Below are 13,667 nucleotides of genomic sequence, written 5' to 3'. Positions count from 1 at the left end.
ATCTTCATGTAGTTTTTTAATATAGTCATTCTTGCTTAAAACTGCTACATAAGGTGTGGAAGATACCGCACATTGTTTTACTTGACAGATGTGAAAAATAATGCAACTTTTATTCTTTTGTACTCGTCTCCTGTATGCAATCTTCAAAGAGTGATTGCAGTTGGAGGAAGGAGAATGGTAGTGATTCAAAGTAGACTTTTTAATTTTTTTTTTTTTCTTGGGCCCCAAATAAATTTGTTTTTAAAGTTCTGAAGTGTTCAGCTTCTTTTTGATATTTTCTTCAGAGAAGTTCACAGTAAAGAAGGTAATAATTAGATACTTCTGGTAGGCGAGCTGAAGTACTCTATGGCGCACTAAATGGAAATTAGAGAATTGACACAGAAGCCAGCTTCAAATGTTACTGTTTTTCCAGTCCGGCATTTGTTGTTGAATTTCATTTTAAAAGAGTGCTTTGTTGGGCTTTGTCTTAATTTAAGTATAGAGATTTATTTTTAAGATTAAAGATTGGAACAATGGGAAGCAATTGCAGCTTATATACTTACGATCTTACTGCAAGTCAACTTTAAAGTATTTAATACAGCTATTCAAGTATCCTCTTATCATTTGTTTTATGCCAGTTAGTTGTAATTTCTTTCTGTAACGTGGATTGTTATAAACCTTGTAAAAAATGCTTATTATCTTTGTGTATAATTCACTCTCATGAACAAATGGGATTTTTTTTCCATGAGTGAACTATAATACGAAATTTAATGTTCTGACCTTTCTTATGCTAGATTACTGAAAATAGTGTGATTTAGCTTTTCTGAAAGCCCAAGCATATTTTTGTTGTTGGTTTAACGTGTTGTTTTATATTGTAGCTTTTAATTGCGAAAAAATAACATTAGACATGTAATTTTCACACTACTTAATTTATGCAGGCGTTAAAGTTCTTGCTGTGTAAAAGAAAAACTTAGGTTTTTTTTTTTCTGGGAGCTTTGATGGCTAGCATTCTTGTTAATGACAGTCATTTCTCTAACAGGAAGATGTTTTCATTTGTATTTACTTTTCAGTGCAGGGCAATTATGCTGCTCTGTGTTGCACACTCTTCGTAGTTTCTATCTCAAAAGAATTACAGTACTTGGAACAGGACTGCAATTTGAAGCAGGTGTTGTGTTTTACTGTTATGCAAAATAACACTAAAATATAATTGTAAGGGAAATTAAGGAAACAGCTGCAAACTTGGTGTGGCAACCACTACATTATGGTTCGTGAGCAGTTGTTGCACGCATCTTACATCATGTCTAACGCAGTAAAGATTTGGTTTAGTAAAGCTCACCTTGCTGATTTTTACTCCTGAAACTATTGCGTTTATTCTTATGAGAGGGGATTAGTGCAAAGACCAGACCATAATCTTAGTTACAGAGATGTGCTGTCTCACTAGTGACTCAGTTTTTAAATGGGAACTTTATGGTTTAGTTTCTTCATCTTCCCCCCTCCCCCCCCCCAATGCTAAAGAAGATGAAGGATAGAACCCAATTACTGGAATGAAGGTTGCAGAATGTCTTAACCCAACTAACATATGGAAGCCTACATAGGCCTGAGGTTGTAAAATAGTAAAATAAATGGCCTATAGCAGGCCATCTGCCATTTGCAGGGCATTTTTATCGTGCTTCATGCCAAAGTGGAAATTAGTCTTTGTATTAAAAATATATTTTGAATACAAATCAAAGATTCCAAATGTTTAACGTTACACATGGCAAACACATTTCTATCTGGGAGCGAAGAGAAGTCCAGGAATATCACACTGGAAAAATATTGCTTGGTTTGATGCTCAGGGCTCAAGTCATTCTCGTCGCTTTCCAATCTCTTTGTCTTCCCAGTAAGCACTGGTGTACTTTTGTAAATTACACCAGATACGAAAAATCCACTGTTGCGTATGGCAGCTAAAGGTAGTGGGGGGGTGTGATCAGCTGATGCAAAGTGTCATGATTTCATGTCAGTCCTTGCAGCTAGGGTAGCGTGCTCCAGCTGAGGATCTACCTCGTAAACAGGGCTTTTACAGAGTTGCTCATCTTGAAAATATTCTTCGAACATCAGCTGATCAATTTTCACAGATTCCCTCTGAAAGGAAGGCAGCTGAGGTATCCTCAGTTTATTGATTGAAGAAATTGAAGCTCAGATTCTGTGCAGGGAACTCAACAGAGAGCAGGTTTGCGAAGTTTCTGGCTGTTGGACCTGCACTCATATTATAGAATGCTTCCAGTCTTAACGCAAAATGTGTTTAAGAGCACTTTGAAGAAGTGAAAGATGGGGATGCGTAGAGAGGGAAGAGCATATTTCTTTCATCTTACGTAGAAATATTTATACTAAAATCTCACTTAAATCTGTCAGATAAATCATTACTGTCTGGTGATGAATCCAAACCAGTTTCATTGCTAGTGCACTGTAACACGGATATTTTGTTAACGTTGTCTAGATACTAGCCTTTCTCTGGACAAATAAATACTTTGATTCAAGGGTATTTGGGTGTACCTTTTGCTGTGCCATTTTAAAATTTTCTGCTTTGCATCAGCTTCTCCTAAGTCTCTCAGATGTAACTTATTTTGTAAAGCTAAAACAGGGCCTTGAAAACAAGCGTGCGCATTTGTGGAAAGCCATCTGTCCTTCAGGAAACTGGGTCCACTTGTTAATTTTCATGGTTGCAATTAGCACAAGATGTTACTTCAAATAAAGAATAGTAAAGTAAATGTGGAGTATTTAACTGGAGCTTTCAACACAGATTTTTTTTTTTTTTTTTCCTGAAGATGAAGCCTTACTTTAAGCATTCATCCTTCAGATGTATTTAATGATGATGGAGTGAAATGATGAGGTAATTAAAAAAAAATGGGAATAGTAATGCTTTGAGAGTTAGGTGATGGGTACATCAAAAATATAGAAAAAGATCTTTGAATGGAAATCAGGAGAGGATAGAGTAATACGTCTGCGTATGTTTACATCTCCTTTGAGTTTATAGCAGTGTGCGCTGTCTTTCTCTCCTGGCAGAGGTCCACGGAGTTGATGAGGAGCTGCTGGGAGTCGGGAGCTGCCTGGAACACGATGCCCTACCCCGCTCCTGGCCTTGGGAAGTTGTGAGCTGCTCATGTCCATAAGGAGGAAGGATGGCTCATGGAATTCCTTCACAAGGCAAAGTTACCATAACGGTGGATGAATACAGCTCCAACCCAACGCAGGCGTTTACACACTACAACATTAATCAGAGCAGGTTCCAGCCTCCGCATGTGCATATGTGAGTATTCCCGACACTGCCTTTGTGTGTGCGTGTGTGTGCGTCTGCGTGTGCCTTGAAAGTGAGAACTGCTGCTGAAGGAGTGGGTTGAAAGCTGGAAAAATTGGTTAGTCACATTAGCTAATAGGCAAAACGGTTATCGAATTTCTTCCGTGGGGTGTCTGAGAAACACTGCTCCATCATCTCCTGGAGATGGCTCTTTCCGCCTGAGGCGCGGTGCCACCGACTTCGAGAAACTTGCCCCGGCGGTGAGTAATAGGGTACATTTTCTGAAACTTGTCACTTTACTGATCTCACTTTAACTCGCCTGAGGGACCCGTTGCTTTAAAATTTAAGCTCCCTTCCCCCAGCCCTTCCACTCAGCTGCGAAATAGGCCTAATTGGGACTAATTGTCCCCCCTGATCACTGAATCTTTTGTCCTCCTGGTTGCGAGTGGAACGTGTGCCGCATGCTGCATTCCACTCGCAACCCGCAGCACAAAGGAGTCGGGGGCTGCCCGGTAGTTCCTCCCAAGAAATACAAATACCGCGTTAAAACGACGTCCCTGGCCCGAGCTTAAACCACCAAAAAGCATGGGAAGTGGGGAGCTGAAGGCTTCTTACCTCACCTTGTTATTCCTGGGTATTGTATGACAGGCAGGATCGTTCTGCTGCACAGCACCTAGCACAATGGTTTGTGTTAAGAGCTAAGTACCAGTTTTAACTCTGAATTTCCTTTCCATTGTTTAGTTAGGGTTGATCTTTATCTGTCGGTTATTTCTGTGAAGGTTCTTTTTCTTTTAACATTAATAGACTGAAAAGCACGTGAAACTAAAACAAAGACGACATCTCTTGACCTCCTGCGTGCCATTGTTAGTCAGGATTTTGAACGATGTCACACTATTGAATTTGATAAGGATTTTGCATAATAAGGGGGGAAAAGTTGTATGGTACTTCATTGCATTTTTGTTATGTAGAAGCCTGCCGGAAGAGTCACAATGTAGGAGTTCAGCACCTTCTAATAGGATTTCTTGTCCTTACAATCTTCCTAAAGCCAACTTCAGGAAGGATGCTGAAGAGCGTCTGTCGTGCATGTGACTTTTCAAGGTGGAAAAAGTTTTCATTAATTACATTTGATTTATTACTACAACGATGATGTAACTCTTTTAGAAATATTTCCATTTCTCGATTCACTTTTCAGACCTTTCGTCAGCAAATTTCTGTTGCATGTTTTGCACTCCAGACTGCACTTCTGACTGGCATTAAGTACAAATTCTATGTAGAGAATGAATTCGGAACAAACAAAAGAAATGCAGAAAGCAGTTTTAAAGAACCCCTTCTAACTGACGTTGATTTCAGTGGGAGCTGATTTTAGGACTAAGTGTGGTGTTCAACATTGTAAAAATTGCCCATGCTTTGTTTCAACACTCCAAAACATTTATACAGCTACTTTTCTAATAATTTGTGTATCTCTTGAACGATAATTGACTTGACAGATGTCTTAAAAGATATTTTACTTGTTTGGAGAAATTGTAATTGAAATAAATACTGAAACTATGAAGTACAGTATGATGACAGTATTTTAAAGAATTTTTAACTAAAATACTGCAGCTTTCTTAAAACCAGTAATTTAGTTTCAAGGAAGGGTGTGGCATACTAAAAGGCAGATCAAAATTTAGAAAAATTAGGAAGGGCGTTAATCTCGGATTTACAACGGAAGCAAAGAAAATTTGCAGTGCAGGAGGTGAGTTCAGGTGTTGGTCTGGATAGCAAATGATGAGTTTTAGAAAACCTGTTGAGGAAAAACTGACAGGATCCTACCAGGTGTCTAGAGTTGTGGGTAGAAGAAAGCAAGGAAGTGAAGATATGACTATGGCTGTGGGTTGTGTGGTGGTAAGAACAGCAGAGTTATTTCTGGGGAGGAGAGACTAGATTGCGTGGTAGCTTCAGAAGGGGTCCTTATTTGTCTTCCCAGTGTTTTGTAATGGAAGCATGCATATTTCTGAAAGGAGTTGTCATCAAGCGAGAAACCTGAACAAATAAATTGGTAAAATCAGTATTAACAAAGAAACCATGATCTTTTTATCCTGTTGTATCTTTGCTAGGGCCACATTGCTGCAGCTGCCAGGATTGTTTGATGTGATTTGGTTTTACATTCTGCTTTTATTTTTTGCTATCTTAAAGTAAAGCATCCATATTTTTTTTTTCTAAGAGGGAGTTCGAGGAGGTTTTATTCTTCTCTAGTGAAAAATTTATTTAAAGAATCATGGGAAGATGAGAAATGAGTAAAGCAACACGGGACCTGAGCGTTATGACATGTATGTGAATAGCAGGGCAATACATTGTTACAGGGCCCTGCTGCATACCATAAATCAGTAGCTGGGTGCAGCTTAAGGACAATGTTCTTTTCGAAAGGAAATAGTTTTTTAAAAAGCAGTTTCTTCATAGATATGTGTCTTCATGTGCAAAGGTGAGGACTGGATTCTTGGTGTACACCAAGCTATTCTAGTATCCTTTGGGCCCAACTCTCATCTCACACAGAGTAAATGGAGAGTCTGTGGAATATCACCGGCGTAAACCTGGTGGTTAAGGCACTACTGGCGTTGCTCTGCCTGTTCTGTGGGACACGTGTCCTGCGCTTTTTCTTTGGCTTTCATTTTGTGCCTTTCACATGGCAGTGTCATGTAGTTTGATCAGCAGGGATATAGTTCTCTTTTATCATCTTTATATGTATTTTTACACCAGCGCTGCTTGGTGAATCTGTTTAAGTGTACTGTCAGGTAAATAACAGTGAATTAAAGCTCCCTTTGCTTGGGCTGGCTGTGACAGCAGTTTTGTCAGTTACTTAAGCTCTGGTCTAAGTTTGTCCAGTCTTTGTATTTCTCTACTAATGAATGTTTGAACATGTGTTCTAAAGACAATTTTTACTGTACGATTATTTTGGGTAAAGCGTTATAATGTTAAATATTTGTCATCTTGAAGCAATGCTCCCACCTACAGGTTTCACTTATTTTCTGAAGATGTTATAAAATGTTTGTATTTGAATGCTTTCTACAAGTAGTGTTTACTTTCAGTTAGTTTTAATTAACTACATCACTTTTGTTTGCTGCTTTAAAGGGCAGCTGCAAAATAATAACAATTATGATGTGCCTGCCTTTGCTTCTTAATGATTATTATTCTTTTGGAAAGTCTTCGTACTTTCCCGTTTTTTGTCAGGAATTGTGACTTCAAAGAGGTAGATGCTTCTTGCTCTTTCGGTGTAGTGCTGCCAAGTATTATAAAGTTTGGAAAAAAAAAAAAAAGCTCGCAAGCCTGTTTAGACCCTTGAGATGTTCTGTACAAGGCTATCGTCAGTGGTGCCAACAATACCAGTGAGCAGCGGAGTAGGATGCAGCCTGGGGACAGGATGGGCACCCGCAGGAGGAGCTGGCAGCCTGGGGGGCAGGTATGCTTTAAGCTGTAGAAGGCTTTATCCTGCGAAACCATGGCCTCAAAGTAGAGAGGATAGAGAAAATTTCCACTATTGTAAGCAAACAGTAGGAAAAAAGTAAAAATGACTGAACTTAAAGGATAATTGAATTCATCAGGTATATTTGTCATTTGCTTAGGGTGATTTTTTTTTTTTTTTTTTTTTGTAAACCTTTTTTTGGGTTTGTGGCTGGTGGGTTTTTTCCCCTTTTAACTCGGCAGCTTTACAGCAGCCAACACAGTGGGTCTTCAAACTATTTTAATTTAACAGGAATTACTAAGGCTCAGTTTTGTGGAACCTTCCCATCTCACCTGTTTTTTTTCCTCAGTCCAGTGGAAAGGAGCTGAGAAGAAAGTGGGACAAATTTGAATGGAAAATTGTTCACTTAAGTTTTAACCAGAGGGAAAAATCTTCCTGTTTTGAGTACAACACACCATTTACTTTCACAGGGGAAAAAAACGGGGGAGAGTGTAATAAACTTTGTGTATCTGTCATGGAAAAAGCCTTTTTGACAGGCCCAGCTGGTAAGAGTGAGGGAGTTTTGTGGAGATAAACTAGCTGTAGCCCAAGCTGCTGCAGGCTGAGCCTTTTAGAGGAGTTCATTAGCTTTCCTCCGGTCTCACCAGAATGGCTTGGTGGCTTGTTTTTAGGATGCTTGGAGTACACATTAAGACTCTGGTATGGTTTAAATTCAGTAGTAGGGGAGTAAGAAAGACAGAGGTTTCTGTGCCAGAGCAAAAGTCTTCTAAATGAGTTTATGCATACCTGGAGATACATTGAACAATCTGTAACTATATAATTTTACTGCCTTTTCTGTACTGGAGTAATTCCCCATGTGAGTATTCTTATTTTAAAACAAAGAGTATAAACAGCGTTTTATATTATTAGGACTATATATGTATAGTTGAATAAAGTATTTAAATGTATGAGTGTGTGTAAATGTGTATATATAATAATAATAGTAATATAAAAATATAGCTGTAGAATCATGGAAGAAAAAACTTTCAACTGTGACGAAGCCTTAAATTGTTAAAACCCAGAGCTCTTATTAGACTACTAACCTTGAGAAATAGGATCTTGCATATTTTTTTTTCTTGGGGAAACCATCCTGCATTTAATGGGTTTTATAAACTCCCACTGAGATTAGTGGGAAATCATGCATTTGATTTGTAATACTCTCAACTTTTGTTTCATATAACGTGTGTGATATTTAGGGGGAGGGAGAAAAAGTTGGCATTAGTAGAATATGGACTCATTTGACATTTACAGAATAGTGGAGTTCGTGCATGTAATAATATCGATTGAGAGAATACAGAGATTCAGTCTTAAGCTAGTTAGCTATACCTAGTGTGACTGGGCAGGCTATTTCAGCTGATACTGGTGTGACAGAGGATCACAGTTTTGGTGGAAATTGTTGCTCTGTCCATTAATAACACTTTTTACAAAAGCATACGTAGCTTGTGACCACCTGAGTTCCTTTTCTCTACTTATTTTTCTAAATAAATTGAAAAAAACAGTACTGCCTGAAACAATCAAGTCACATTTAAGCTTTAATTGTGAAAACATGAGTATATTGAACGAGTGTAGTTAGAGCTTGAGCCTTACTTTTGGACACAGGGAATTTTACTGGGGTCGTGCCTCACAATCGGTCAGCTTACCTTTGTGCAGTTTTATTCTCCTTTCCCTCTCTGGTCCCTCAATGGCTTGGGCGACTACTGAAACACAGCAGCTTACAACCTGGTGCCTTACGTAAAACAAACGTGTTTTTCTGAAGCCAACAGCAGCAGCCCTTCAACAGCTGCCCCGAAGCAGCTGAGCTCTCCCTGCAGCGGCGTGGGGATTCCAGCAGAAAGGCGGGGAGGACGACAGCTGTAGGTGAGAACCCTTACAGCTGTCCCAAAATAAATAGTCCCCACTCAAGAAGAGGGCCATTAACTGATTGCGTTTTCTGATTCTCCTGCCATAGAACGATGGAAGCTGAGTTGCAAAGATGCTAATTTTAATCGTCATAAAGAAAACTCTTTTTACTGGAGTGTGTGCATATGTGTATGTCTGTGTGAGTTAAGATCTCTACTGATCTTAATGATTTTCCATTATTTAAAGTTACTTATTTTGCCCAAATCTAAGCATAATATAAGTTCTAAATTTGAATTTTACATGTAAAGTGAGAACAAAAAACTTTTTCATGAGGGTACACTTAATATTTAAGGCCTTTTGAGATGCTGGACTGGAGCTTGCTGAAAGCGAAGTGTTCATACAGTGGTGATATAAGGCTCAGGGATTGCAGTTTTGTAATTAAAACTCAAATTTAGGCCCCTTGTATTGTGTTTATGCTGTTCAGTCATAATATGCTAAACTCTCTTGAAAAATTGATTACGTTTCTCACCTCCCTTTTTGTCATTGTAAAAGGGAATAATACCAACCTACCTTTAAAAAAATGTTGGAAAATCTCTGGAAGGCCGATGCTGTAAAAGTGCCATTATTATAAATGTAGGACAGGTTTAAAATAATTTTTTTGTCACCATTACCCTGTTAGTTACTATATTTCCACATTGCCCTGTCCTAAGATGGAAGCCAGGTCTGGTTTAAATTGGTGATAAAACCTTTACCTCTAGTGCTACTGGAAACAGGCTGCTAGAGCAGTCTCCATGCCTATCAAAATCAATCAGTCCCCTCCGTATGAGCTATCGGGCTTGTGCAATTACCACCGGTTGTGTGGATGTAAAAGCGGTGCCTGTGGGTTACCTGCAGGGCTGGAAGGGGAGAAGTTCTTGATACGCGGACTTCAGCGCTGAGCCTGCCGCATCCCAGCTGCTCGTTCCTGCCCCCATGCCGCACAGATTGCCACCTCCCCGGTAGCGTTGGCAGAGCCTTTTGCGAGGCTGCTGGATAGATCATACCACTGAAATGGTCCAGGTTAAAACGGCCATTCGGTGCTGTGGTGGTGGTTTTGTGTTTGTTTGCTTGGTTTTTTTTCAGTTAGCTACTTTCAGCGATCTTGTTTCAGTAACTGAGTACTGTAGGTGGAAGTTTTCATTACATGAGCTGATTCTACGTTATAGTATTACCCATGTAGTTCATTTAGTGGTCAGTCATACTGAGTGACAGTTGACGTACAGTTTCATATCTATGTACAATATACAGTGTGTTCTCACCCTGTGGGAGGTGTGTGATGGGATCTGACCAGGAGTGCTTTCGGCAGCAGTGGTCCCTACCGCGGTACCTTGTACTAGAGGGAGACTGCTCACCGAGGGAGTTCTTCTTTTCTCTGAAGTAGTTGGGCAAAAAAAGGTCAACATACAGTACAGTCAGGATGTTGTACCACCACTGGAAGTTTGTAGTTTCTTTTCTTAAAATATCAGGGCAGTAGGGATATTGTTGTGGGAAGCAGCAGATTCTTGCTTTTGTGTAATGCTTGAAGGGTGAGAGTGACATCTGTCCTGTGAAACCACTTCTAGAGCATAGATTGCCAAACAGGGAGTTAATACCTCACTAAATTTGCAGGCCCCACAGTGGGGGAATCCTGTTGTAGAGTTTTTGGCTCATGGTTTTCTCCTAGTGGCAGAATGAGGCTGGTCCTCCCTGCCAGCAGTGATGAGAGAGCATGTTCCCTGTGACGGATGGCTATTCCAAGCCCAAGGAAAGTGCTGCACCTACCTGGCGCACATCTTGTTATTTTATTTTGCAAATCTTTGTTTGAATATCTCGTTGAACAAATAAGCAAAAGGAAAGCCCTGTAAACAATTCGGATTTAGAGGTCTGTGTTAAATTACTATATGCAGCTTACTTAAGTTTGATGCAGCGCTCTTTCAGAAGTACTGAAGTGTTGGTGATGAATGTCGATTTTGTACTGAATGTTGCACGGTAACTTTTTGAGTTTACATTTCCAATCCTGAGCTAGCAGAGGTGGCTTAATTTCCGCAACGGTTGCCTGGCATGGGTATCTATGGAAAAATTTAGAAATGGAGGGCCAGCCTGTCTCCTTCCCAAGAGCATCTGATGAGTTTCGTTTTGAGTTCCGTAAGATGTCGTGGCATAACTTGAGGAAATAAACGTGCTTAGGTGTAGTAGAAATACAGTGAGGCAGGGGGTTTTATTTAAAACGTGCATCTCTTACAGCAAGCTACGAAGTTACTTCTTTGAAGATACAGTAAGTTTGGCGGAGGGGTCGGTTACTTGCATGGCCCCAAGTGATGAATGGTAGCAGAGAAGGTGGAGTGCCAGTGTTGGGCAGTAAGTCCCCTCCGTTTTGCATGGTAAAAACATTCACCTCTTAATTCATGCCAGGTTTTCCAAGTCCCTAGAAAGGATTCCATCAAGTTGTGAGTTTTGGTCCTTGAAGCAATGGCTTCTTGTTTCCAGTGGTTTGAATAGTATTTGGCATATGGAGTTGTAGTTTCATGAACTTCATTGTGATTTTTTTCTGCTTGCGGAAGGCCTGATACTGGCTTTCTGATCTTTTCTGTAATGTGTACGTGCAGAGCAGTGCAAAATAGAGGAAGGAGGTAAGCGTGTCTGCATATATACCTGCACGTATTTCATAGAAGATACTTCAGAAGATATAAAGAGTTTGTTGTTTGATGGGATTTGGAAATTCAGGTCTTGCCTATTTACTTTCAGTTTTGATGTGGGCTGTTAAGATTGCAATTTTTAGGTCTTATATTGCAGAGGGCAAGTTTTGTGATACTCTGTGTGGTTGTTCATATTATGAGGAAGCTGTGGCCAAAACGTGTGTGTTTAAAACACTGAAGTCAAACCAGTTCTATCCTGTAGTAAATGTGACGAGACTTCATTTAATGATTTTTATTTTGATGCCTTCTTCAAACAAAAAGACAGCCTATGATAGTCTTGTACCTAGTAACATGTACAGTAAACATGCCCAGAGCAGTATCGAGTGGTTAGAGCAGAAAACTGCAAGTCTGGATTCCAAACAATAAACTTTAGGTACCTGGAGTTGCAGTCATTTTATTTATTTCCTGAAGAGTTGACCATAAAGCTTGGTCTTAACCTCCATAAACCTGGAGATTTCTCCTGGCACATCAGCTGTATGTGTCCTGCAGCATCTGCTGCATGAAGGTTGGCTGAAACAAAATGCTGGTGGATGAGCGTTGGTGTTGCATGCTGCTGCTGAAGCTTTCAGGGTAGGGGCAGAGAGGATGGCTAGAGAGCAAGTCAGCACGTAATCCCCAAATACAGTTGTCCTCTTCATAACTGATGGGTCAAGCCCATGTTACTTCTTTCTCTTGTCTTGAGGATCAGAATGCCATCAACAGAGTTCACCTGTGTACTCTTCACTGACAGGGAAGTGCTTGCCTCTATTTTTATATGCTCTATTTTATAATGGGCATATTTTCTAAATTTAAATCATTATGTTGAGGGGAGAGACAAATAAGAAAATCCCAATTCTCTCCTCTTTTTACCAAAAGATTATTTAAATGATTGTGCCGTGTGGTGTCTTGTGATTTTTTTTTTTTTTTTTTTTTTTTTTTTTTTTTTTTTTTTTGTCACAGGTTGTGGATTTCATATTCCCAGACCCTCTCTTCCTTGCATGCTGCTTGACATGAGGGCTACAGAGATTCCACTGCATGTTGACAAGGAAAAAACAGTACTGGAGGCTTCCTCGCTGCAGAGTCCCCACTTACTGTACTGGGCATTAACTTACATCCAGCACATTAGACTTAAAAGCACACAGCCATTAAATGTAGCAGTCCCTTCCCAGGAGGGCAGCAGATGGAGAGAGAATGGGGGAGGGAAGGAGAAAGGAGTATGATAGAGGGACTTCATCTGATGTATTTGTAAGCCAGCAAACTTGCTATTTACCACGTTTACAATTTCTCTGGTATAAGGAATTGAGTGTAGTGACTGGGAGCATCAGGGTCAGCACATTACTTCTAAATGTTTAGCTATTGTATCAGTTTATGGGAAGGAAAAGGTGCTAGTCCAGTATGTCTTCCCTCATGCTCCTTTTATATAGGGAGCACAAAGAAAAGTCATTACTTTTTAATTACTCTAGGCTTCTTTGTTTCTTAAAGCACATTCACTTTTGACCAGCAGTGAGAATTACCAAAGGGTTATTTTCTTTCCTGTGAATGGTAAAGTAGTAGTTTTGGGGAAAATAATTGTTCATAATTAAAATTTCATGTGGTCCAGCATATTTAATAAATAGGAGCCTTGTCCTATACTTGTTAAATGCAGTGATCAGTGACAGTCTTAGTGCTTCCAGTGGGACAGGACTAGTCACTTAGAGATGCCAGAGTAAGTGACTCCCTCAATTTTAAGCTATCATTCTTTCAGGGACTTCTTTTCTTTGGTTGCTAACAAGGTACATATAAGATTATGGTAATTAACAGATATTAAAGAAGAGGGAAACTTCATCTTTGTGGTTTGTTTATATTGTAAATTTCAAGTCAGCCAGGCATTCACTTTTCCTCCTGCTGGAAAGGAGTGAATAAATTAAAACTAAATAAATAGATAATTATTCATAAAAAAATCATCTAGAACTCAGGTGTAATCTTTGAAATTACTTGAAAAGTTTTAAAATAAACTGCTTTCATTTTGATTATATCTCTTGACATTAGTTTGATTTTCCATTGTCTTTTGTTTGTTAAACAGTGATGTTTGCAGCTTTGAAAGGAAGGCATGTCTACAAGAAGAACAAATTTTGTCCTGCTGTCATTATTATTCTATTTGAAAGCTTCCACTTAGGACACCCTCTCTGGGTTACTGAGGGAGAGTTATGACTCATATTGCAACTTCTTAGATATTTTGGAGGGTATTTTAATTGTTTGCACGAAGTTCTTAAGACAGTTTTTCTGGTAGAAATGTTGTGAGTATAATGAGGATGCACAGATCAAATACTGTAATACGAGTTTCAGAGAATTAAAATGATGATGACAGTCCTCTAGGGGTGGTATATGATTCCCCCCCCCCCCCCCCCCCCCCCCCCCTCGGTGG

General features: G+C 39.5%; 1 protein-coding gene across 1 annotated transcript in view; it reads left to right on the top strand.

Moving 5' to 3' along the window:
• Positions 1 to 3,034: 3,034 nt before the first annotated feature.
• MPPED2 (metallophosphoesterase domain containing 2) overlaps positions 3,035 to 13,667 on the top strand; it is a 103,306-nt gene continuing 92,673 nt past the window's right edge. The window contains exon 1 of the mRNA XM_010563732.1: positions 3,035 to 3,265. Coding sequence (XP_010562034.1) covers positions 3,138 to 3,265 — 128 coding nt within the window. The 5' untranslated portion in view covers positions 3,035 to 3,137. The remainder of the gene's footprint in view (positions 3,266 to 13,667) is intronic.

This window comes from Haliaeetus leucocephalus, unplaced genomic scaffold, assembly GCF_000737465.1.
Source record: "Haliaeetus leucocephalus isolate CR32 unplaced genomic scaffold, Haliaeetus_leucocephalus-4.0 Scaffold173, whole genome shotgun sequence".
Taxonomy (NCBI): Eukaryota; Metazoa; Chordata; class Aves; order Accipitriformes; family Accipitridae; genus Haliaeetus; species Haliaeetus leucocephalus.
This window is presented reverse-complemented; position numbering and strand designations above follow the sequence as displayed.